This window comes from Anolis carolinensis, chromosome 2, assembly GCF_035594765.1.
Source record: "Anolis carolinensis isolate JA03-04 chromosome 2, rAnoCar3.1.pri, whole genome shotgun sequence".
In the NCBI taxonomy this organism is placed as follows: domain Eukaryota; kingdom Metazoa; phylum Chordata; class Lepidosauria; order Squamata; family Dactyloidae; genus Anolis; species Anolis carolinensis.
The window spans coordinates 152897202-152923837 of NC_085842.1; the positions used below are offsets into that span (position 1 = coordinate 152897202).

At 38.8% G+C, this 26636-nt stretch overlaps 1 protein-coding gene and 1 pseudogene across 3 annotated transcripts in view; one reads left to right on the forward strand and one right to left on the reverse strand.

The window, feature by feature from the left end:
- The window catches only part of slc39a11 (solute carrier family 39 member 11), a 432840-nt gene extending 407688 nt beyond the window's left edge, over window positions 1-25152 (forward strand). For all 3 annotated transcript variants that reach the window (XM_062970859.1, XM_062970860.1, XM_062970861.1), the window contains 3 exons: window positions 19168-19266; window positions 22044-22202; window positions 23195-25152. In XM_062970859.1, the coding sequence (XP_062826929.1) occupies window positions 19168-19266; window positions 22044-22202; window positions 23195-23273 (337 nt within the window). In that variant the 3' untranslated portion in view covers window positions 23274-25152. The remainder of the gene's footprint in view (window positions 1-19167; window positions 19267-22043; window positions 22203-23194) is intronic.
- Window positions 8523-8653, reverse strand: LOC134297211 (U2 spliceosomal RNA; annotated as a pseudogene).
- Window positions 25153-26636: the final 1484 nt, after the last annotated feature.

Sequence of the window (26636 nt, forward strand, 5' to 3'; positions counted from 1 at the left end):
TATATATATATATATATATATATATATGTTTCTCGATGGACCAAAGACCCAATTCTGCTTTCAGACCACCCAGTTTTAATGCACAGATGTGTGTGCGCACGCGTTTTCTGTTGAAATAAAATATTTTAATAACCTTTACAAGGCTTTAAAACTCTCTCCAGCTCTAGACCTTCTCAGGATCAATGTGGCCACATCGTTAAATTGTACTCTGTGTGTGGGCCTTGCCAACACTAACATACAATTTGTATTTTCTTTTCTTTTCAAAATGTAAATTGGGGTGGGCACTTCTATGGAGGCTGTGCTATTTTAACATGAAGTTACTCAGACTTCAAAGGAACGTTCCTCTTAAAGTAGTTCCAAAAATAGTACGAGCTTAGCATTTGACCCCATTTTTGCTTGACTCAGTTAATGATCTCCTTTTAAAAAATGATACCAGAAAGGTAGCAGGACTTACAGCCAAAAGCCAAATAATTTCTATTTGGTCAGCAGAGGAAATAGCTGTAATAATGTATTTTCCAGATCTCCAACATAATAAATGAGTAGTACTTTGATGCTTCTGCTTTTGATTTCTTTCTATGCTTCTCTCTAGATCCTGGGTGGCCAACATGTGACATTATTGCCATCAGTTTCTAAAAGGGGATGTTGTATTCTTGGATGTCTGAATATATTACAGTCTCCACTTCATCCAACTAGTACTCACCACTATTATAGCAGCACAACATAATAAATGTTGTGCTGCCTAGGTAGCAGAAATGGTCAGCATTTTCTAGCATTATACCATTAAGCTGTATTGCTGGCATTGCAGAGGGAATGGTTTGTGCCTGCACTGAAATCCCTATAGACCAACTGAACTACAATAGAGACGGCATCGGATAGAGAAAGTAGGATTGTGATTCTAACAGTAACCTTTTTTTCTTTCTCCTGTATAACTTTTAACATTTTTCACTTGATGAAGAAGCTAATGGATCTTCATTCAGCCAATTGTAGATTGAGTCAGCAATCTGCTCCTTTGGGTACTAGAGATTTGGCTGAAACTGGTAACGCAGTCGGGAAGTAACTGGAAGTCAACCACTTTTTGGGCATTTTAAGTATTTTAGAGGAACAGAAAAATATTTTGCCTAAAACAAGGCAGAGCCAAACATTCCATCTCATGCCATGATATCCAGAATTATAAGATAGCTGAAGTGATCATTTCCCAAGAAGTCATGGCTCTTTTGAGGAAGATAAATTTAAAATAGGAAAATATCTGGTAGCTTCTTATGTGCTAATTTTTTTGTCATTACAGTTATCTTACTCTAGTTACAAGAAATTGCTAGAGATCTTCATATTGTTTGTATCTGGGTTAAGTCTTGATCAAGATAAATGGATAGCTAATACATTTTCTCTGTTAAGGTATTAATTTACTAATATTTTGGTATCTTGCCTTTTTAACATCTTGTTGCCTTGTCTTTCTCAACTGCTGGCCTTTCTCAACCTTTCTCAACCCTGGCCTTGTCTTTCTCAACTGCTGAGTATGCCTGTCCTGTTTGGCACAAGTCTGCCCATGCAAAGCAGGTGGACATAGCACTGAATGAAACATGCAGAATAATCACAGGATGCCATAAACCTACACCTGTTGATAAACTCTATAAGCTAGCTGGCATTGCCCCCCCCTGACGTGCGACAGGAAGTTGCTGCTAACTGTGAGAGAAAAAAGGTTGAACATTGTGAAAGCCATCCACTGCATGACTATCACCCTCCTCCCACCAGACTCAAATCAAGGAAGGGCTTCATGAGAACCACCACTCCTCTTGATGTCCCCCCAGCAACAACAAGGGTGTCCCTCTGGGCAGCTAAACCAGGCAATTCTAACTGGATGGCCCCTCATGAGGGTCTGCCTCCAGGGGCAAACCAAGAATGGGCAACTTGGAAGTCCCTAAATAGACTGAGAAGTGAAGTGGGCAGATCAAAAGACAACCTGGCAAGATGGCACTACCTGGAGGAATCTTCCACCTTGTGTGACTGTGGAGCTGAACAAACAACTCCTCATATGTATGCTTGCCCACAATGCCCTGCCTCATGCACGGAGGAGGAGTTGTTTAAAGCTATGGACAATGCGATTGCTGTTGCCCGCTTTTGGTCCAAACCTATCTAGCTGATTGTGATTCCTTTATTTTATCACTTTTAAACTTATTTATTATGCAATGCTTTTGACACGAAATTAAATAATTAAATAAATAAATAAAACATCTTGTTGCTGATGTAGGCAAGCATTGTAGAGGGGTACCTTTTAGCCCTCATTCCTAACATTACTGATGATTTCTGTGCTGCCAATACTAGAGCTGTTCTTAGCTTATTTGTGGGTCTGTTTCAAGGATGGACAAAATAGTCCTAGATGCTTTTTTGACTGTACAGGTATGCCTGAGTTTAAGGAAGTAAATGTATTCCTGGGCACTGCCTCTCTAACAGAAAATTTGGTACCAGACATAAAAATAGCATGGAAAGAGTAGGATTAGATTTCTGCATCACAGAAGAGCAGTTCAACACGTTTCAGTTTATTTTGTATTTGAACAATATGTGTATATGAAATAAAACAGCCAGGACAGGTAAGCCTTGCATAACAAAAATAAACTCCATGGATCACTTGAAACCTTTTAGTAAAGTGATTTTTTTTAAAATTTCACCTTGAATTTTCTTTTGGTTTCATTTTGGTGTCAAATTGATAGATCTATACTTTTAAACATATGAAGAGGTTACTGCCAAAGTAGCCTTATCTGCTATCCCCTTTTCTCTTTGCTTTGCTGTTCACACATGCTCAGTAAGGGATTCTGGATTGGCTGCAGTTTACTTTGCCTGCTGTACGCAAGCACACAGTTACAGGAAAATCAGCTGAACCCCATGTTTCCTCATTTAATGCTTTATTTCACCAATTAATGCAATTAGCTGTACCAAAAGTCTCTTCTTCACAATCCTTCCAACTGTAATGATGCTAAAATCTTGCAGCCAAACAGGAAGTGAGAGGAAGTGAACAGATGTAAAAGACTTTATAAAAATTGTATTTTTTGTCCTAGGCTTTGTTAACTGAGACACATTTTTATTTTTCATCAATTCTAGGCAAAATACCTAGTGGTGGGGGGTGCTGGGAGCTCAAATCCAAGAATAATTTATGTGCCTTGGGATTACATGGCACTGTTCTTGTTCCTTTTACATGCCTAGAAACAATTCCATCTCAAATATCCCTTGAATGACAGTTCCTGTAACCCTAGCCATGCATGTGCCTTTATTGTTGTTGTCTTGTGCCTACAAGTTGTGTCGGACTTATACCCTAGGGCAACCTTATAATAGGGTTTCCTTAGCAAAATGTGTTCAAAGAAAGATTCACTTTTTCTAAAATTGGAAGAGTGTGACTTGTCCAAAATCACCTAGTGGATTTCCATAGGTGAGCAAAGTTTTAAACTCTAGTTTCCAGAATTTTAATACAGTGCTCAAACCAATACACCATTATGGCTCTCCATGGGTGCTTTATACATGCCAGTTAGAGCTGCAAGATTAAAAACTGGAGATGGATCTTGTATCTTTAACAGTTGTGTAGAAGGGAGATTTGGGGCAAATATTGCTTTTTACAAGGTTGTATGACAAGCAGCACCTGCTGAAATTTCCTCCTCTGCCCAACCACTCTATTGGCAGCCCACAATACACATATTTTATTAAGCATTTGGGGGGGTGTGCTAAAGCTTAAATAACACACTTTCAAGAAACTCCATTTGTCCTGTGCCACCCACCAAGTTTAAAAACAATGAGCAGAAAAACCACTGAGGCAGAATGGAAGAGATTAGTTGTTTAAATAAGTTTTTGTCTTTCTCAGATAGTGAAGAACTGAACTTTTACCCTCTATGTATGACTCATAAATCAAGCTGTAATATACATAAGGAAAGATACATAGAGAATTAATCTTCTTAAAGCCATTGGAGTAGAAGGCCCCAACACTGTAGGAATACTCTATGTGATAATGGTTATCAGTTATTTCCAATGAAACTATTGTCATAAATTAGTCGTGAAAGTTACTTATCCTCGTCTTAAAAGAAAAATGCAAAGGACTAGCATTAAAGGTAGTGAACAGCCATGCAGTAAGGGCCTATTTCTGGGGATGAGTGATTTTCAGCATTCTTTTATGTATGGCACATGAGTTTGCCATAAATGTTAGCCATAGCTTTGGTCCTTGATCTGCTCATATATATGGGAGAGTTGGCATCTTGATAAGAAAGAAGCTGACAGGCCCATGTAAACATAATACAGAGTATAAAGGAAATTGTAACCATCAATATCTTAGATGGTTAAATGTTCAGGGACTTTTTCAGTATGTATTCACCTACTGTTCACCAGAAAGCACCAGACAAGAATATTTGTGCTATGGTAAAAGTTGATAAAATATCTGTTCCTATCCGGTTTTGCCAGTAAACATTTGTCAAATCAGAAAAGCTTGTGCTATGTTTGTTTTAGTGTTAAGAAAACACAAACTACTAGAAAACTAGTTACATTGTGAGATCAACCAAAAGCATTCCTGCAATAGACTTCTTCGTCCTGGTACCCTAAAACTGATTTTTGTCTATAAATCCAATGTTTCCTGACCATCAGCCATCAATTGGAAGGTTTACACAACAGACTGTTTTAGCAAGGGAGGTGAGAGTTACTAATGAAGAAATGCTGAAAAATTTCTCCATTCTTTGGATCAATAAACTAGCTTCCACTTGGAAGTAGAGAGAGAGCCTTGAGAAATATTAAAATTCTGCTAGATATCTCCTGAGCACTTGGGGACATCTTAAAAAATTAAGTGTTTCCCAAAAAGCAGTCATGTTACTTAGGCTATTAGGCTTAAATAGGCCCATGTCCCTTCCATATTGTTATTTGATTGCTAAACTAAAACAATGATCACTTTATACATTTTGTTTTGTTTTTTAAAGAAGCCAGTCCCTTTTTTGTCATCCATTTGTGGTTGAGCCTTTTGCCTTTTGGCTCAGTCTTGATAGCTCATTCCCATCTGTGGTTTGTTTTAGTTTTCAGCTGTGACAGTTTTAAAATGTGGTTCAGCATGGCTAGAAAAGGCATGTGTGGGAATCCTTGTCTTTTTGACATGCTGCTTGCAGGGCTCAGAAAGGTGCCCCCAGCCTCCTTGGAGCGAGGATCTGTATTGCGTAGTTAGGATTTTATTCCTCCCTGCTTCCTTTTCTTTGCCTGTCCTATGTCAAAATTCACAGTAAAAGGGAGAAAGATCAGTTGGGGACGGCAGAGGGGGGAGAGCCTTTGCGTGCTAAGGCAGCTGAGTTTAACAGGTAGGGCAGGTATGGGGAAGTGCTCAAGGCTTACCGCAGGACTCCTTCCCACCTGCAGACTCCGATCAAACACCTTGACAGGCAACCGGAGTGGGAAGCCATGATGTAATTGTAGGAACCCAAAACAATCGGCCCTTTCATGGCAAGACGATAACAATCAAAACAGTATGTTAAGGGCCCTGCCATGCAAGAATACACATGCACATTATACACTGCAGGGAATTGAGAGCCGGAGTGAAAAGGGGCTTGTTAAGAATATGTAGCCTACTTTCATAATCGGTCTGTAAAAGAATAGGCCCTTCAAAACAAGGCTTTAGGCTTAAAGAAAGCTTTCTGTGCCCTGACCTTGCAAATATGAAGAGAGGCCAATTTCTTTCTTTTCAATTTAAAAGAAAAAGAAAAGAAAACCACAGATTTCCAGGGTGAAATATGCCAATTGGCAGATAAGCTATGTAGGTTGCAGGGTTCGGTATATAGGTTTCCATTTAGGGCAGGATCATAGAAAAGAAAAGAAAAAAAGACTTTCCTTGAAAGCAGTGCCAAAATCACTCTTCTTCCAATATTGTTATACTAAGCAGATGGTTGTGTACAAGAGATGGCAGAACTGGATTATTCAGTGCTTTATCTCTTTAGTATAAAATGGAGAATTTTCAGCAATAGTAATAATTATTTTATTTTAGTAATTATTTTATTTTAGTAATAATAATAGTAATAATTATTTATTTCCAAAAATTCTTCTTTGGCATTAGTGATAATATTGTCATTGTGGTTATACAATATTTCCTTTTCAGTACATTGTGGGTTGTATTTTCATATATCAGGACTTCTTGACCTGCGGACTGCAGCATCCCACCCCCTCACTGGATACTGGATCACTGGATGTGAATTTATATTTGCCTAAAAAGTTGTGTGCTTTTGATTTGTTGATTGTTTTGATTTTGGCATGTTTGAAATGTGTGATCTACTAAGTTGATAAAGTCGCCATAGGTTGGACACAACATAGTGACAATCTCAACTTCTTAACTGTTGATTGTATGTTATACAACCAGGAGGAAGAGATGTATGACCCTTCATATGTTTATTGGAATCCATCTCTCATCAGCTATACTAACACAACCACTGCTAAGAGATCATGGGAAGTGAACTCTAACAACACTGGAGGGCCAAAACCTCATTGTCTCATTCTGGTTAAAATGCTATCAGCTTCTCACACCCCCCCCCCCTCCAAATGTTGCTTATGATATGATACAACATTTATTTCATATACTGTCAACTCTTGCATGTCAAACAACTTTTCAAACAACTTTTCTGGAAACCTTGAGCTTACATGGGATGCCTCAATTGGCAGGAGTGCTGAAAGACAAACTGCTCATACTTTACTGATCTTCCTCTGCCATGGATAGTCATAGTTCACTGAGAGCAATAGTGATACCTAGCTTGACCCTGTATGAATTCATAGTACCTGTAGGCATCATTCTTGATTTTATTTCCCATTTTCTTTTGGTAGTCCGATGTTTCAGTCCAGTTTGGGAGATTAAGGTGGCTGTTCTCCAAAAAAAGTAGTCTAAATTGGAGCTGCCTATAGAAAGAAGTGGCATCATAAAAATGAAGGTAACTACCAGAAGACTTGGAGCTAAACTCCATTCTAGGTTAAATTAATAACACAGAGAAATGCCTCTAGTCTTTTCATTTACTTCCTAGAAAGTCATAAAGATGGTGATGGTTTTAAGGCTCACAGCAACAATGGTAATCCAATTTTGATCAGGGCCACTGTTTGTGGATTGAAGGCAATTTCTACCTTCTACTTCCTGGCTTCCTCCACCTATCATGAAGTTACAAGAAAAGAAGAGAGGAAGGAACTTCCATTGTTCCCAGTGAATCTATGTTTGTGTGTTTTAGCACTAGACGTACATATACTCTACGGTAAATTGGTTGGGAGAAAAGTTAAATCTCTGGATCCTGCATAAGACCCTGTGTCCTTGGGTGTGTTTTCAAGTCGCCTGTTGACGTATGGCGACCCTATGAATTTCACAGTAGGGTGAGTTTGCCAGTTCCTTTCTCTGAAATATAAACTGATATTTGTTGCGGTCCTCGTCCAAATAGTAACCAAGGTTGGTTTTGCTTAGCTGTTGCCTGCTGGGTATTTAGGCCCTTTACATAGACACAAACAGAGTCAGCTGTGTACTTCTTTTCTAACATAACGTGTGATCTAACTTAAAAGTCATGGTAAGAAAAATGGCAGTTTTCTCCCATCTAAAGGTAAAGGTTGTTAACAGCAGACTTCTGGCCATGTTCACACAAAGGGAGGAGAACCATAGCTGCCTCCAAGGCCACAAGATGTCTTGTTCAAATCTTCCTTTCTAAGCCAAGAAAGGATTGCTTGAACTCAGCCACTTTGTGATTTGACTTCTCAGAAAAGCAAAGTAAAGAAGCATCTCTGAGGCTTTGATGTTAATCAGCAGTTGTTTTTATAGTGATTGTAAAAGGATAATGTTAATGCAAATTGTGTCATTCCAAACCAGTGAGATCTCCCCAGCGAATCAGACAAAGGTTCTTCTTGTGTATTATTTTTAGAATTTGCATGCCAAGAGAAACCAGAGCATAACAGGGGGCTGCGTTTATGAAGACTTTCTGTTTTCTTTTGTGGCTTTTCATCTCATGGGAAAGTTCCTTGGAAGACCCATGTCTTCATTTTATGTCTGTTGGATTCTTCTCTGTATAGACTCAGATCATTCTACATGTAATTTTAAGAAAGGGCTTAGGAGCAGTGAAAAACACATAGTTTTTCAACATGCATCAAACTGAGTATTTTTCATTTTAGACAAGGTAGGGAATAAGGTTTTTTTAAAAAAAAAAATTAAGAGCTATATCCTGCATTTAAGAGAGATTTTGTTTCTGGGTATCTCCTCTGGTTTGGGTGTTTCCTGTGGTTTGGCTAGCCTGAATTGTGAAAGCAGAAATACCTCCTGATAATATTTGAGATTAATCATCTTCCAAAAGGTATCTCAAAATTTCCAGAATGCCTGGGATAGGCATTCCTGAGTTAAGCATGAGACCTTAATAAATCAATGTGATTTTTTCCACAAACCCCTTAAAACTAAAATCTCCTACATATGTACATGGGGATACATTTCATTGAACATAATAGGATTAATTCTGAACAGACATAAATTGTTCACACTGTAGGACACTTTCAAGATATCAGGTATAATAATGGGATCCTGCACTTTATTTTCAATGGCCAAGAATAATATACATAAATTGCATTTTTTAAAAAAAAAAGTCTTAACATTTTCCATGAACAGATATTACACTTGATCTTAGCCAAAAGGCTGAGAAGCGATCATATAAACATTTTCCATGGATATATTGATTCTAGATTTAGTCCAGTTCCTTTCTTTTCTTGTTGCTTTGTCTGCACCTGATCCACTCAGCCTTTCTTTACCAAGTAAAACAACAACACCCAAACAGACTTTTACTTGATTGCTTTTAAGGCAGGCAAAGCAAAGTAGGGATAGGATAAGCTTTGCCTTCTCGTGGGGGGAAGGTGTCATTGCAGTCTTGTGGTTCCTTTTTGCACAGATCTCTCCATTCACACTTCTCTCTCCCACCCATTAATTTGTTGTGGTTGGGGCTAGTAATAGCTGCTTTGTGCTAAGGAGAGGCGAAGGGAGGGGTGGGGAAGCTAGTAGACAGCAGCTCTACTGTTTCCTAGAAGAGATGTTTTTCCTACTCTCTTTTGCTTCTGTGTCTCCTCCTTTCTCCCCCTTATTGTAACAGCCTGTCCTCCTGGGTAAGAAAATTCACAACCATGCCTTCCTCCTTTCTCAGCTGTTTAAAAAGTTTAAACAATTCCAAGAAGTTCTCTCTCTCCCACATCTCCAATTGCTAGTCTTATTTTACTAAGAGGAAACAAGTGTTTAATGTATCAGAAAGAGATCTTTCTTGCAGCTGCTGAAGTTTCTCAGACTGAAGAATGAAGGTAGTCTTTGTGAGAAGATTTGAGCCTCCTGGAACAGAAAGGACAGAGGGCACAGAAGGAGGCTCTGCTGCTTCACAGCTATGCATTTCAGGGAAAAATCAGGTCCTCAACATCGATGGATGTTTACCACTGGCTGGTAGAAAAAAAACAACTAGATAAAATGCCCCTCATCTTGCCAATTGTCTCAGTTGAGCTATGTGCTGAATCAAGGTCCCAGTGAAGTATGTACACATTTACAAAACTTAGATAGGTGGGCAGATGATATGAAAGCAAACCAACAGCATTTCTGAAAAACTTGTTGTGGGTACAGTTCATCAGTCAAAATACAGTATATATGTATTGGACTGATTAACAAACAGAACCTTATAAATACCTATTAGCAAAACTTTTTGGTTTCTGCCTTCTTCAATTGCTCAAAATAAAATGAGCTGTATTCAAAGTGACAGTTTCAGGTGCCCCGTTGCCAACATGTTCAAGTGATGTTCAAGATAATGTTTTACATTATCTTTGAGGCTGATACTATGGAGTTTTTTGTGGAGTCAAAAATTCTCCTTCAAATCCAAAGTACTTGAAAGAGGTAGCACCTCAATTTCAGGCACAGAAAAACCAGAGAGGCTACAATGCTCCACACTGAAATGTCTAGTCCCTAGTCACTCAAGTATCTTGGTCATTATGGCAGGCTTATTATTCCTTAAATGTGTGCATCCAGGGTTTCAGTTCTGAAAACTCTGTAGTCCACACTTTTAACTGCATATGGCAGGGTTTCATGCAGACATGGGCAAAGGTTTTTACCTTGGGACTGCATTGTGGGCCCATCTTAGGTGGGACGGGCTGGGGGAGGTGCTGGGAAAAGGCAGAGCCGGGAGGGGGCGGTGCAGGGACCAGATCGTCCTCAGGTTATTCTCCCAACATAAGGAAGGGCTGCTCGCCCTTCCTTATGGCGAGAGGAAAATGAGACGTATGGCCACTGCCCCGATCCTCCTCCCCCAGTCTTTGAGCTGTCCTCTTGGCATTATGCCAGGAGGAGGGCGAGACAGGCGACAACCAAGAGCACTCAGAGGCTCTCAGTTGCTACATGTCTTTCTTGGACCAGCCTCTCAGCGTAAGTACGGGGTAGCTCTCATCATCCTTATGCTGAAAAGAGAACTAGATATTCAGTGGCTGAGAAAGCTCCAGAGGGCTCTCAGCTGCTGTGTGTCTTCCTCCCCCCCCCCTTTCAGTATAAGGAGGCGACGGGCCACAAAGACAGGGAAAATGAGCAGGGCATGAGATAAGCACCCAGTGGGGCGCATCCGGCCCCTGGGCCTTAGTTTGCCTATGCCTGGTTTAGTGTCACAGATGATGATATATACCAGGGGTCCCCAAACTAAGGCCCGGGGGCCGGATGCGGCCCTCTGAGGTCATTTACCTGGCCCCCGCCCTCAGTTTTATACTATAATATATTGTATATACATATAATATTGATAATAATATTATAATGTAATACAATATAACACTAATAATAATATCATATAATAATATTGATTATATATTCTATATTGCATATAATATTACTAATAATATTACAGTATAGTGGTATAGTTCAATATAGTAATATATAATGCTAATATTGTGCTATGCTAATAATACAATATATTGTATGTACATATAATTTGTAAGCCACTCTGAGTCCCCTTTGGGGTGAGAAGGGTGTGATACAAATGTAGTAAATAAATGCAGTAAATAAATAATAAATAAATTTTAGACTTAGGCTCACCCAAAGTCTGAAATGACTTGAAGGCACACAACAACAACAACAACAACAACAACAACAACAACAACAACAACAACAATCCTAATTAACTTGACTATCTCATTGGCCAGAAGCAGGACCACACTTCCCATTGAAATCGTGATAAATGTATGTTGGTTAAAATTGTTTTTATTTTTAAATATTGAATTGTTCTTTCGTTGTTGTTGTTGTTGTTGTTGTTGTTGTTTTTGCACTACAAATAAGACATATGCAGTGTGCATAGAAATTTGTTTGTATTTTTTTTTTCAAATGATAATCCGGCCCCTCAACAGTCAGAAGGATTGTGGACCGGCCCTCAGCTTAAAAAGTTTGAGGACCCCTGATATATACAATAGGATATCATAGATAATGATTATATTTCAGTTTAATTACATGAACTATACACCAAGTGATTAATTTTACTCTTCCTCCTCCAATAGTTAATAACACACCCCCCCCCCCCAAAAAAAAATCAGTGTTAGTATCAACTGCATGCACTTATTTGCTTATACACACTGGCCTTATTCTTTTCCACAAACTATTCCATAGTGTTTCCCAAGCTAAGTTATGGTACATATGTGTCAGAAAGGAGAATGCTGACTGACTTAGCTTCCCCTCTGTCTGTAGTAGTATTGTATGTTCATCCTTTCCTCCATCCTGACATTATTTTTGGGTGCATCTGCTTAGCAAGCATGGAGACCATGTTCTTTCTAACATGTTTTTTTTAGTTGTTCTTCTCCTGTATTGACCCTTGGTTTGTTATCACTATCTTCTTTTCAAGACAAGGTGTGTTGATACTGGTTGTTTACAATTGTTTTTCCATGTTGTTTTACTTCCCTAGAGTCCTCTTTCTTCTGGAAAGATGCATATGGCTCTAACACCATTAATCTTATTTTGATGTCTCTTCCTCAAACCAGAAAAGAAGGTGATAGCAGCCCAATCAGCTCCCATACAGTTTGTGATACTCCTCTTAGCTACAGATTTCAGAAGGCTTCAGGGAAGTCCATAATTCATTATCTGTTATAGGAAGAGTAGACAAGGAGTGTACCTTGTCAAGTTTAATCAAGGTCAAAAACAGACAGAGCAATCAATGTTTCTTGTCTTCTGTTTAGCTCTATGACATACAAGGAGAACACACAGCTCTAGGGTGGGCATTTGCCCCACTGACTTAGTCTCAAGGTTATCTTCATACAGGCAAAAAGAAGTCTGTATCTAGCTGCCATTCTAGCTAAGAGAATGGGGATCGTATCTGCAGAAGCTCCACTTACATATTAGAGCACCTTCACATCAGGCAAGTAATACCAAATTTCTAGTTGTAAGCAAACAGTGACTGATTAAGACATCATCAGATGGGTTTAGGAGTCTGTTTCTATGTGCTTTGGAAATAGAGCCACATGGGAGACCTATGGAGCCCATCACATCACACAAGGGCACTTCTGGTAGAAATCCACGGGACTCCGTTTCCCCAGCGCATGGAAATGGAGCCTAGAAGCCCTCTTCAGGAGTCAGGTTTTATCCAACTCCAAATCATAGAAAGTGGGGGAAAGGCATGGTAAGGACGTGGAATGGCTGGACATCTGAGAAGTTGGGGAAAGATTGGAAGGAATGGGATAAGATTGTTCCCTCTGTTTTCCCTCCACACATGGGATGAGGTCATTCCAAGTTATCACTAATGAAACACTTTTCTTTGGTTCCGAGAGCTGTAACTGCCACCTTGTGCCTGTGTTGTGGGTCACTGGGCTAGGTGGTGCTGATGAAATCTTGTTACATGATGCCACCAGAGAGTGGGTAGCATAGAAGGGTTACCATAGGGAGAGATGGAAGCTTTTCAGCAGAGCTTTGGAGACAGTAGAGATGTTTGAATCACTGGGGTTTGTTAAGCCTTGATGTCAGCAGTAAATTCCACCACATGGAGAAAAGCAATAAGGGAAGCTTTGTTTTCTTTTTAATCTAGTTTAGAAGATTATCTCATGAGAGAATGAATCCCTTTTTCATGTTTGTGCAGAGGTAGATCCAACCTGCAGATAGGCTAATAACCTACACCAGGGAAGTCTATGGGTTTGTAACCAACACCTCAGCAGCACTCATGCCAAGAATTTTATGTAACATGTAGTCTGCCTCATGTACCCACATACGCTGAGATGAACTGAAACTCACATGTGCATTTGAAAGCCACCAGCCAAATCTGATGAAGTCACCTTTAAATTAAATTCACCTTTAGATTTAAGAGCCATGGTGGTGCAGTGGCTTAGACCCTTGTGCCGGCTGACCTGCTGACCTGAAGGTTGCTGCTTCGAATTCACAGGACTGGGTGAGCTCTCGTCTGTCAGCTCTATCTTGCAGGGACATGAGAAAAACCTCTCAGCAACACATCCAGGACTCCCCTGGGCAATATCTCTGTAGATGGCCAGTTTTCTCACATGAGAAGCAACTTGCAATATGTTCTCACGTTGCTTCTTACACAAAACTCTACATTCATAAAAAGTACCAAATTGAATGGGTCAATGGCTTTTGTATCCTTGTAACATTTAGCATTTTAAACTCCATGGCAATTTAAAGGAAAGTATTCATGGTCTTTTTATGTATGGATGTGAAAGCTGGACATTGAAGAAAACTGATAGGAAGAAAATCAACTTCTTTGAAATAGAGAAGGGATCTGTGGACAACCTGGACTGCTAAAAAGGCAAACAAATGGGTTCTAGAGCAATACCCAGATAGTAATTTGTATAACACAAGATTTCTCTTCTTAATTTTTTCCTAATGAAAAGTACCAAGATTGTTGGATATTTGAGGTATTTGATAGATTTAGCATTTATTTTTTTCTGTTGAACTGTCCAACAAATTGTTGTTTGCTTGCTTGAACTATTACTTCTCCAAAATTATATATATATATATATGAAGATATTCCTATTGTACAGAAACATGGTAGCCGAGATTTGACATGTACAAGGCAATGCTGAATAAGAATGGAAAGACAAAGCAGATATACTTCATATGTTTATTTTAATTCTTTGAAAGACTTTGTTCATTTATCCTCCCAATAAGCCTGCAAGGTAGATTAGACTTGAGAGATCACCCTGACTTGCCTGAGCCCACCCAGTGAGTTTTGTGGTTGAGATTACAATCTGGATTTCTCACCTCAAATTTCAATATTGTACCTACACAACCACATTGCCCTCCTCCTGCCACCAGGAATAAAGAATGTTCATTGTTTAAATGTAACACAGTTCTTCTACGACCTTTGCATCTGTTTTAAGGACAATTAAATCTTGTTGGTTAGATACTCCCTAAGCAAGTAGTTTGATTGCTTTCATAATCAGCTGTAGTTTCTATTTGAGTTTTGTTTGTGCTCATCAGTTTCTCCACAATAAGCAGGATATGAATAGTCTTAATTAATTGTGTGTCCTGTAGAATGACTGGGAGTGTATATTTATAGCCCCTTCTTATAGGATCCTGGAGTTTTTCACTTGGGCAGGTACTTTGAATTTTCTAAGGAAATGCTCTAATGCCCTCCTCTGAACTACAGCAGAAAACGCCAAGCATTTAACAAACTACAAATCCAAAGATTCCATAGGGTACATGGCAGTTAAAGGAGGATCAAACTGATGCAATTGTGTAGTGCAGTATTTCCCAAACTTTGGTCTTCTAGAAGTTTGGGACTTGGGTCCCAGAATTCCCTACTGTTTGCCAAGATGGCTGATTCTTCTGGGAGTTGAAGTCCAAAATAGCTGAAGACCAAGGTTTGGGTATATATAGTCTACGTCAGCATCCACTCAGGCCCCTTCTATACTGTCATACAATCTAGATTATCAAAACATATAATCCATATTATCTGCTTGAACTAGATTTTATTAATTTACACTGCCATATAACCCAGTTCAAAGCAGATAATCTGAATTTTACATGGAAGTGTAGAAGGTCCTCAGTAAATTTCATGACGAAGCTAAGAGAAAAGGTTTCACTAATTTATGCTCAGTCAATGAATTGCATAGAAATGTAAGGTTGTAAAACTGTACCAATCCTCAGACTGGCTCCCAACTGTCTCTTCAGATAACACTGGAAGAGTCCTGCCTAAAAGGAGAAGGAACTCCTTCTAGCTGGCATACGCAATGTATAGACTTAGCTCGACTTAGCTCCTCTCGGGCTGCATTTACATTACAGTTTCAGAGTGTAGTTTAACTGCATTGAACTGGGGTTTTATGGCAGTATAGACTCATATAATCCAGTTCAACGCACTTAAACTGTATTCTGAAATGGCATTATCTGGCAGTGTAGATCCAGGCCTAATGGTCTGATTTCATATAAATCAGTTTGCTATGTTTGTAACTTACCATTTGTTTATTTATTTATTTCTATCATTTCTCTCCCGCCCTTCTCACCTGAAGGACTCAGGGTGGCTCACAGTCTGGCAAAATTAAATGCCAATATACAATACAAAAAGATAAAACATAAGCAATTAAAACAATTAGATAATTTAACAAAGTACAATAAATAGATTTTAAACAATACAATATATAAATATAAAATACTTAAACCATTAGTCCACAAGAGCTTGTACATGAACCTTAATCCGGTTCAACAGATGTGAACAGGGTTGTCCTCACTTGGAATCATAGAACAGTGGAATCATTAGAGTTGAAAGAAACCACATGGGCCATCCAGTCCAACTCCCTGCCATGCAGGAAAAGCACAATTAAAGCACCCCCAACAGATGGCCACGCAACCTCTGTTTCAAAGCTCCCGAAGAAAGAACCTCCTGACACACTCCGAGGCAGTGAGTTCCACTGTTGAACAGCTCTTATGGTCAGGAAGTTCTTCCTAATCTTCAAGTGGAATCTCCTTTCCTGTAATTTGAACCCATTGCTTCCTAATCTCTGGGGAAGCAGAAAACAAGCCTGTTTCCTCTTACTTGTGCAATCCGACTGAGCCAGGTGTGCCTTTTTTTGGATTTAAAATGCCCTTCCTCTTCCAGGGCACTGTAAAGCTGTAAGACCATAAAGCTGCTTAACAAGGTGGCAAAAACCAACAATAAAATGTTTTTTGCAGAGCAAAGACAAACAGAAGAGATTAGCTGCAAAGGTTTATTCTTTTCTTATTTGATGGTGGCTTTTAACATCTCACTGGAGCCTGCAAGGGCAGGCGCTGGGGCAGAGGGATCTCTCAGTTGCTTTAACTCTTAACATATTTTACAAACAGAATGACTCCTGTGCACAAGGACAACTAGCCCTTTCACTTTGAGAGACTTTGCCCCACGCCTGTTTGAGGAACGGGTGGAGTTTCTGAAGATGGGAGCCAGTTTTAGCAGTGAAAGATCCCATCTGGATTCTACCATTAGTTTGGGCAAAGAGTTTGCTTGAGAGGGAACCATTTCACACAGTTGAGGTGGGCATTGGGGCATGACATCTTGTTTCTTTTCAGAAATTAAGGAACTCGGAGACCAGTAGGACATGTCACAGTTTGTTGAAATTTTGTCTTTTTGCCCACAAGCAGAAGTTTCTTGCTTGTTGGCAAAATTATATTTTGCAAATTGCATGGCATTTCCACAAGTCAAAAGATTACTCCAAGGCATAGACACACATACACACCACAAATCATACTCAGCGGTGTTGTAGTTAAACATGTGGTTTGTTTAAACCATGGTTCACCAAGATGTCTGAACTTGAAACTGTGGCTTGTCTATGGCATGTTGTCTCTGCTGCGTGAAACAGAAGTTGTGAAAAGGGACAGAAGATGGAGAAACTACAGCCATGGTTTATTTGGTGGCCTATTTGGCAATTTATTTAGCTGACTTCCATGAGATAAACCATCTTTGACACAAGTTGCAAACCCATGAAAGCAATCCTCAGTCAAGGATGTGAGTTTTTGATTGTGTTATCTCACATATGAGAATGAATAACTTCTTTAGTTTTGTTTCCCTGTTGTTTAAGAAAACTAATTCTTAAAATATTTTATTATGTTTGCACATTTTTAAAATATCACAATACAGTTGCAGATCATTATTTGCAATTCTGTAATATGCAGTCTCATCCATCTTTTCCCTCCTCCCCAAGTGAGAGATCTTTACGGACTACTTCTCTGTCAGGCCTCTATCTAGTAAATAATTCTCTAATTGGTTAACTGATTTTATTAATACTATTAATAATAATTCTATCTTACCCTTTTCATTTAATCAAAATTATGGTTGGAATTTATTTCCTTTTCCCCCATGGTGGAAGAGACTTAATGTTTTTGTGTAGTTATACATCTGGAATTGTTTCAAAAAATTACTCTACACAGAAATACACTTGAAGATTTTCCCACAAAGTAGTGTGTTTTCACACAAGATAATTTCATGTAATGCTTCAGGAAGACTACAGAAAATAGGAGGGTTTTTGCATAGAAAACACAATTCTTTCACCAAAAACATTGTTTCCAGTATCATTTATTTGTTCAAAAAAACACACATTTTTCTAAAAATCTGGAACTTTCCAAAATCTGTTGATCATTTGTTTGTTTGTTTTGTGGAAAAGTTTTGTATACCTGGAACATTCTTTGTGCAAAAATATGGAATTTGTGCAAAAAATAGGATTTATTTTCTTCTTAGTGCCCAACTACAACCCTTCCCCATGCTTTGTTTTGTTTTGGGTTTTGTTTGTTTTTTTGCGCAGATCTTTGGATGGTCAATTGGAGTTGTGGGACTGGCATTCCTTTAATCATTTTTTGGTCTTGCTTTGTTTTGTTTTGGTGGGGTTTTTTTTGCGCAGATTTTTGGATGGTCAATTGCTTCTTAAATACCAAGGAAAAACTTCACTATGTTTTGTGTTATTTCTTGAGTTTCAGGAAACTACAGTACGATTATTGGAGTTGTGGGACTGGCATTCCTTTAATCATTTTTTGGTCTTTCGTCACATAATATTTAGTTTTATGGCAGTGGTTCTCAACCTGTGGGTCCCTAGATGTTTTGCCCTTCAACACCAAGAAATCCTAACAGCAAGTAAATTGGCTAGAATTTCTGGGAGTTGTAGGCCCAAACACCTGGGGATCCACAAGTTGAGAAACACTGCTCTATGGTGTTCTTGGACCAGAAGTTATTGATTTCAACAGGGTTCTCTATTATCTGCAGATTCAGGAATGTATCCCCTGTAGATACAGTGACAAACTTTATGTTTCAGCAGGGAAACATATAATAAGAAATACTTAATTGCCATTCCTATTCAGAAGACTTTCTGCCCCATTCAAAACCTGGAATACCTATTATCTGTATTTCTCAAAGCCTATGAAGAGTTCAATGTGATGCATTTTTCCATTCACATGCAATACAACATACACATGGTGATAGAGTTTGTTCACTGAAAATCTCAGCATTTATTTCAGCGCCTTTTTCTATGTTCACATTTGCAGATCAGTGTGCATGGTTCAAGCTTAGCATTCTCCAAATAAATTTCTGTGAAGAGGGAGACCTAAGGCAATCTAAAATAATAGAATCACAGAGTTGGAAGAGGCCACAAGGACCATCCAATCCAACCCTCTGTCATGCAGGAATATTCATGCTTCGATTTGTATAAAACATTTGATTTATATAAGACATTTTTGTTTCCTGACTTGAAATAGAAACTCCTGTTTCAATTCAGGACTTGTAAGAATTACCTGTATGAAGGTTGTCTATGTGCGCGAGAGAGAGAAAAGTAGACTGTAGAATTTGCACTTGAACTCAAAAACCCATTGCTGCTGCCAGTTTTCTTTTTTTCTTTTTGGAAAACTTTCTCCTTCAGTTGTGTGTTTCAGCTCTTTGGAATTCAGTATAGATATCTATTTTAAACTTACTCCCTGCCTTCTTTTGACAAGTCCTTTCTCCACCCACCTCTGTTCCTCTTTGCCTCCCAGGGGCATTGTTAAGTTGAGTAATTTATGTAAAACACTTTGAAGATGAAAATCATGCCGTATGCCAAGTGTTCACATGATTACTTTAGGCCCCAAGGGGCTAAAATACTGACTTTAAAGATGCCTATTTAATAAGAAGGATTTTTTTCTCTCAGCCAGCCTTATGTCTTTTCTTTCCCACACCCATAAACAAGCAACAGAGCTGTTGTACAATATCTATAATCTATTGTATTTTTTTCTCACAGGAATTTAGCAATTGGGATTGGCATTCAGAATTTTCCAGAAGGGCTTGCTGTCAGTCTCCCTTTACGTGGAGCTGGGTTTTCAACATGGCGAGCATTCTGGTAAGGATACGCCAAAGTTGTTTTTTTGTGTTTCCTAATTTTATGATAAAACTAATGCTAGGAGACACTATCATTATTTACATCAGCTACACTCAAAATCTTTACAATCTGCACCCGTTCTAATGTTGCTAAACATCTTCCTGTCTCAACCGGCTCTCAATTAAAGCCTATATTGTTCCCAGCTATTTCTATTATTGACTGTCTCATGCTTGAAATCCGTTGGTCCCAAGGCTTTCATTTCACAGAGGATTTCTGGGAAGAGAAGGCACATTTGAGAGTTTGCCCACATTACATAATTGCAGCACTTGGAACCCAACTGCCATGACTCTGTTCCACAGAATCTGGGGATTGGTGAGATCTTTGGAATTTTCTGCTAGACATCTCTCTATTTCATAGATATACAGGGGGGGGGAATCAACACTTGATGTTGCTTGCCTTCAAGTCATTTCCAAATGATGTAGCCCTATAGCAAGGTTTCCTGGGCCTAAGAGTACATGAATTCCCAAGGTCATCTAGTGGGGTCAGGGTTCATTCCTTCTTGGCTAGCAGAGGGTTGTGATAGAATGTAGTACACAGGAATGAAACTATTAAAATAGCTTCCACTTTTATTCAGTGAGAAATTATACAACAATGCAAGAGAGTTGCAGTTCAGCACCAGAGCTCAGTCATTCCCTTCTATACCTGGGATATTTCAGAGCTCTGTAGGTAGAATCATAGAATCATAGAATAGTAGAGTTGGAAGAGACCTCATGGGCCATCTAGTCCAACCCCCCGCTAAGAAGCAGGTATGCCTGGACCATCTACAAGAGCAAATGTGGCTGTTTTGAGATGGCAGAAATCATGTTTTACAACCGTGTCTCCCATGGCACATTCTTAACATATTGTATCTCTGTGTACATCTTTTATCAAACCTTTCTTTTCCTAAATTTGTTTTAGCAATTAATTGATAAAGACTATTATTTCAAAGGCTAAATACAGTGTTTCCTCACTTATCATGGGGATTAGGTTCCAGGACCACCCGCAATAAGTGAAAATCCGCAAAGTAGGGACGCTATATATTTATACATTATTTTAGTAGTTATACACTATTTTAAGTCTTTATCAACCAGTCATGTATTGATAAATCACCTCCTTCTCCTCCTGTTGCCGCTTGGGCTCCTTTTCTCTCCTTTTGGCTTCTCCTTCCTCCCTTCCTTAAGCTGTAATTTTTTTTATTATTTATAATATTCTTTTAGAGTTTATTGAAAAACTGCAAAACAGCAAATGTGCAAAAAGTGAACTGCAAAGTAGTGAGGGAACACTGTAGCCTAAAATCACCAGATCTCATTTGATTTTGGGAACTAGGAAGGGTCAGGCCTGGAATATGTTACTTGGAGGGGGACCTGCCAATGAATACCAAATGCTGTATCATATATTTCAGAGGAAGGCAATAGCAAACTACCTCTTCGGTATTTTTTTTTTTGCCTTAGACAACCCTATGAAATTAATAAGGACAATTAACTCAATAGGTGACTTAAAGGTACATACATTTATCATATATACAGGCAGTCCACAATTTACAGATATCCAACTTCCAAATGGCTCCTATTTAAGAATGAAAGTGAGACAACAGGAAGTGAGATAAATCTACCCCTAAGAAGGGAAATTCACTCCTGGAAGTGATATCATGTAGAAAAGGTGTTTCCACTGAAGCTTTATCACCAATCCTTGTTTCCACTACAAGCCAATTTTTCAAAATCCAATTATCACAAGGACAGAAAGTGAGGTGAAATCTTCTGAAGAGGGACACAGGCAGCAAAACAAACACCTCAGGGATGTTAACTCTTCCCTGTGCTATCCAAAGCATGCGTGTTTTGTGTGAGCGTGTTTATATGTACACATACACAGACATATATGGCTTAAAACATGTACCTTAAAACATGTACAACTTCTATGCAAAATCAACTTAAAAACAAACCTACAAAACCTATCTTGTTCTTTACTTACAGACTGCCTGTACACATTCTAGAAACAGACTATTTTTAGATCTAGGTCTAGAATGAACCTACATGGTAACTGCTTAATGCATTAGCCAAACCATTTTGATATTTTAAATCATGTCAGAAGTGACTTGAGAACATACTGCAAGTCACTTCTAGTGCGAGAGAATTGGCCATCTAGATAGATGTTGCCCAGGGGATGCCCAGATGTGTTAGCTGGGAGACTTCTCTTGTGTCCCCGCAAACTAGAGCTGGCAGATGGGAGCTCACCCCGTCTCATGGATTCGAACCGGCAACCTTCAGGTCATCAGTCCAGCCAGCACAAGGGCTCCTAAACCATTTTTATGAGAAAGAAATTTTTTTTCCTGGAAGATCCTTGTAGAAGCAAAGTGGACTAAACAAAACAAAAATTGTCATTGACTGGTAATGGAGGACTGAGGGAAAGAAGAGTGCTGATGTGGGAGGGGATTGCCAGTTTGCCATGGCCAGATGTTCTCCTCTTTTGTCTGTAACCTTTTGCCACCTTTGAGATTAAAGGGAATTGTCTTTCACTGGTTTGGTTATAAATGACTGAAGAGTTTCTGTTTATTTTCAGAGGGCTGACAAATACCCCTATTATCCCAGCCCCATTAGGGGACTTAGCAGAGAGGAGGGGAAAGACTTTGTGTACATGTAGAGTTCTCCATAATGGGGTAACTTGAGAAGGAGAGGGTAAACCCACACCATAGAAAAAAGTGTATCCTGTGTTTCTGCCTATAGCACTTCCAATAGTGACATTTTGTTTTTGTTGTTTTGCAGGTATGGGCAATTAAGTGGCATGGTGGAGCCATTTGCTGGCCTTTTTGGTGCCTTTTCCGTTGTGCTAGCAGAGCCCCTTCTCCCTTATGCGTTGGCATTTGCTGCAGGAGCCATGGTGTATGTGGTGATGGATGATATCATCCCAGAAGCACAGATCAGGTGAGGGACTTCTTAATATCCATCTCCAAGTTGTTTCTTTCACTTAATTTGTCATTCAGATCCCACAGGCAGAATAAAGTTATTAATGAATGAATTAATCTGTGTGTCAAGGAACTGCATAGGAAAGGGAAGGAAATTAAGCCTTATTACTATTATTATTATTATTATTATTATTATTATTATTATTATTATTATTTCCATTTTGATGAGATAGTTTGGGGTTATATTAAGGACAAAAACTCTGCTCCCAGACCCGAACCTCCAGTTTTTAAAATGTTGTATGATAACCCAGAACTCCAATTTTAAGGCTTACCTATGATGCTCATGGAATATACTTGGTACAATCGTTTGTTCTGAACCTGACCTATCTCACAGGGTTGTTTTAAAGATATAGCATGGAAGGTATCAACCATAATTCTAGTAATATCATAAAATACCCTGAGCTTCTTTAAGGAAGCATAGCATAAAAATGCATTAAACAAAATAGTCTTTCAGAATTGCACTTAGTAGCAATTGATCCTAGTTGTCAGAACACCAAGATTTGGAAAATGAATGTGTCTTTAAAGGTGGAATAGACTCAAAGAGGAAATCTTCATTTGTCACTGCAACAATAGCCACCAATTTTCATACAGTGGAGTAATGGTGTAAATATACTGCAGTGATAAGAAAGTCCACCATTGTAAGAAAAGGATAGGGTCATGCCTCCATCTGCAGTAGGAGTGAGATCCTGTGAGAAGCTAGTTCTCTGAGTGAAGTTCATATAACAACAGCTCTACCCCTTTCTGTGATTATGACAGTTTAGAGAAACATTTCATTTCTTTTATCAGAATGAGAAACAGAATTGAGAAACAAATTGGGGACAGGTCAATTTTTAGATTATCTTTTCTTTATATTATGTGAAAAGAGGAAAAATATCCTGTTAGTCAACTTTACAGCAGACAGATCTTCAGCTTCCCCCATCTCTTTCCCTCTATCTCTTTTTCTCTTTGCAGTGGCAATGGAAAGCTCGCTTCTTGGACTGCCATCTTTGGATTTGTGATTATGATGTCCCTAGATGTTGGACTTGGATAACAGAAGATGCAACATTTCTCATGTTTTGGACCTTCAGGATATGTCAGTTGGATCAAAATGCACAGCAGAGGCTAGAATTAGAACACTGTGTTTTACCTAATCATACTGATCTGGGTTGCTGTTGATTTGCCTTTTAATTATATGGACTTTGGACATTTGCCATAACAGAATATGAATGGTTTTGGGAAATACAAGATGCTGCTTCTCGGGAATGTTTCGTTTGCTACCTAGTTATATCTTTTTCATCAGGGATTTGGGTATGGAACATATCAGTGAAGCTGCAAGGCATGTTTCATTTCGCTCCTTCTTTTGACACACAAGTTTTTGGTACTCTTAAAGGTCAGCCCTAATCTGTGATGATTGTCTTTGCTGCGTGTTTACAATTCTCTTTGTGTGAAGGCCTGCGTGTTTACAATTCTCTTTGTGTGAAGGCCTAGGAGGCAGCGTCCACCATGCTTTCTTCAAGCCTATGGAAAATATTCAGCTTCACAAGGTGTTAAAATGGGTAGTATTTTTTAAAAATTAGTTAAATAAATAGGATTTTTGGAGCTGCGTTTATAGGATAGGGCATGTTTGGGTTTATTAACATGTTATGACAGGGATTTACTGGAGGAGTCAGGGAATAATTTGTTTCAGACTTGATGGTGTTTGTAGCAAATATTAAGTACAATATGCTTCGCTCAAGCACCCAGCTTCGAAAATACTGCTTTTGTTGATCCACTCATATATTAATTGTCTAATCTGACTTCAAAATATCAGTGTCCTATTTGAGGTTTAAGGTATGAATTACATTGGTGAAAGTACAAGGAAGAGAGCTCTGTGAAAGGTAAATTTATTTCTTGGTAAAATTGACCTGCTAATATGCTATCGCCAGCAAGTCTTCCTAGCTGATTTCAATACTGATTCCTTGGAGAAAAAGATCTGAGATTTACAGCAATTTAGTAGCTACCTCCTACTGGCAGCAATTTAGTGGCTACCTCCTACTGGCAGTACTGGCAGCCTATAGTATGGCATTGTGGTATTTAATGATATTATTGTTGCTTTTTTTTCACTTTGCTTGAATTGTGATAGGACTTCCATTCACATTCCTTGTTGCTTTGCGGGATAGTAGGGGTGTTTCAGATTCTCAGTTTTTATTAATCAGAGTAATTAGTTTTCTACCTATATGGAATTGACCATCTTGTATAGTTTCAAGAGCCATGAGGAAAAGTTTCATCTATTGATACTCATCCATGGAAAGAGAAATGAATGGGTGTTTTGACATATTCAACCAGAGTATCAATAGGTTGTACATCTGTCATACAAGGCTGGTACAATTGTGGCTCTATTTCTACTCCTAGGCTCCCTCTCTCATCAACTCTAAACTAGCACGGCCAATGGGAAGAACTTCAGGACTGGTGATCAAGCAATATCTTGAGGGCCACAGGTCCTCCATCTCTTGTCTGGCAGCTTCATTTATATCTTCAGCATAGATATTTACAGATTAAAATGTAAGAATTGTGCTAAAAACACTGGGACATACCATTTTAATAGTTTCTTTATCAGAAGAGACAGATGTATTATTAGTGCCTGTGGCCACATGCCTGGCCCACCTAGTTTTTTCTCCAAGTTCACAAAACAAGGGCTCCTGTTGCCTTCCACACAATTCCTATTATTCTAGGAGGAACAGAACATAAGGGGTATGAGTGTGTCTGCCCATGCAAGCATGTGTGTTTAACATTAACCAACTTGTTTCCATGAACGAAATAAGGTCAATGCTAAATAAAGTCAATGGAAGTTTATGTTCACGTAGGCCAGTACAGAATGATAATTTGTAATCAACGGATGGATCTTTTGTAACTTTAATACAGCAGAATAAAAGAAGAGATTTAAAACATTATTTGAGTCAATTAACCATTTCCATTTTTGCTCTAAAGAAATGTTGTCTGATATGCCAAAGTTTTAAGGAACCTGTCTGAAGTACTACTGTTCAAGATTCAAATGAAGCTGAGCTGTTTCATCTTGTCATTGATCCATTGGATCATATAGTAGTGTCTGATTGATTGTTTTTGTATACATAGATTAAGGCAATATCTTTCAGATCCATGTAACTGAACTGAATTGAATGATTCTTTGTAGATTGGGGGGGGGGGGGGGGACGACGACCCATATACAGTTAATAGTGGATTTTCAGTCTGTTGTCTCTGATGTTATTATTGTTCCTACCTTGAGATTTGGTACTCATAAATTATACCATCATGCATTTAATGTTGTGTAACTTAAAACTAGAATCCTGTTAGTACAAATGCTGGCATAATGCGAATTTTCTCAAGTATATGTTGTGGAAGGAGGTATCCAGTACCTCTTCCTATACAACCCTTTCCTCAGATATACAAACCTATTTTTAAGAGCCCCCCACTACTAAACAAAACTGTATCCCTCTGCCCACTCATTCACTTTAGTGGTACTGTTGGTAAAGGTCTGCTCCCCTTGAACATTTGGGGAAGAAGGGGCAACTTTATATTGAGAAAACTACAAGGGCAGCTGAATACTGCCCACGCAAGTCCCTGTAGCCAATCAGTAGGTAGGAAGCCAGATCTTTGCCCTTAAAATTCCATCTGCTGTTGCACTCTTGGGGAAGCAGTGTCATCCTTGGATGACCAAAGCAAATGCTCATTGGCAAGATATATGGAATGCCAGTAAGTTAGCTAGATCTTGGCCTTGCTGCGGTCCTTTTTCTGTGTGTGGTTGCCATTTTCAGACATGCTAAAAGTTTTGGAGGACTTAAATTGAGACTTCTCTTGAAGAAATTAACTGCCTTAGTTGCTCTGCAGACTGATATATTTGTAGATGAATGTAGAGTCTAGCAGAAATCAGCAGAATACCAAAATGTTCCCATCTGAATGTTGATTTTCTCAGTTCTCCTCACTCATCGCCTTTTACACAGAATTAGCTGTGCAGAACATGCAGTATGTTTTAATCCGATGACTGGGCCCTTTGCAGTAGTCATGTAACCAAGACCCATTTGACCAGTGCCAAATAATGATAAGAATAATTACTAATTGAGAAGATGATTACTTGGAGAGAGATGTTGGGGTTGTAAAGTTATAGTTTTGTGTTGAGACAGTTTGGGGCATTTTGAATATTTTTTGGCAGGCTCTTATTATTAAGAGGCCCATTCACACTACCCAAGTAAAGAATTGTTGTAGCATTCTAGCTCCTTTGAGCTTGGCATTGGAGTGTAAATCATGTCCTCCAGATGACATTGGACTACAACACCTCAGAGCGTTATCCCAAATAGGTCATGATGATGGAATTTTTTAAAAAATCTAGAGATCCCAATCATTATCTGCTCTGAATAGGGCAGAATAGCCAATCCCAATA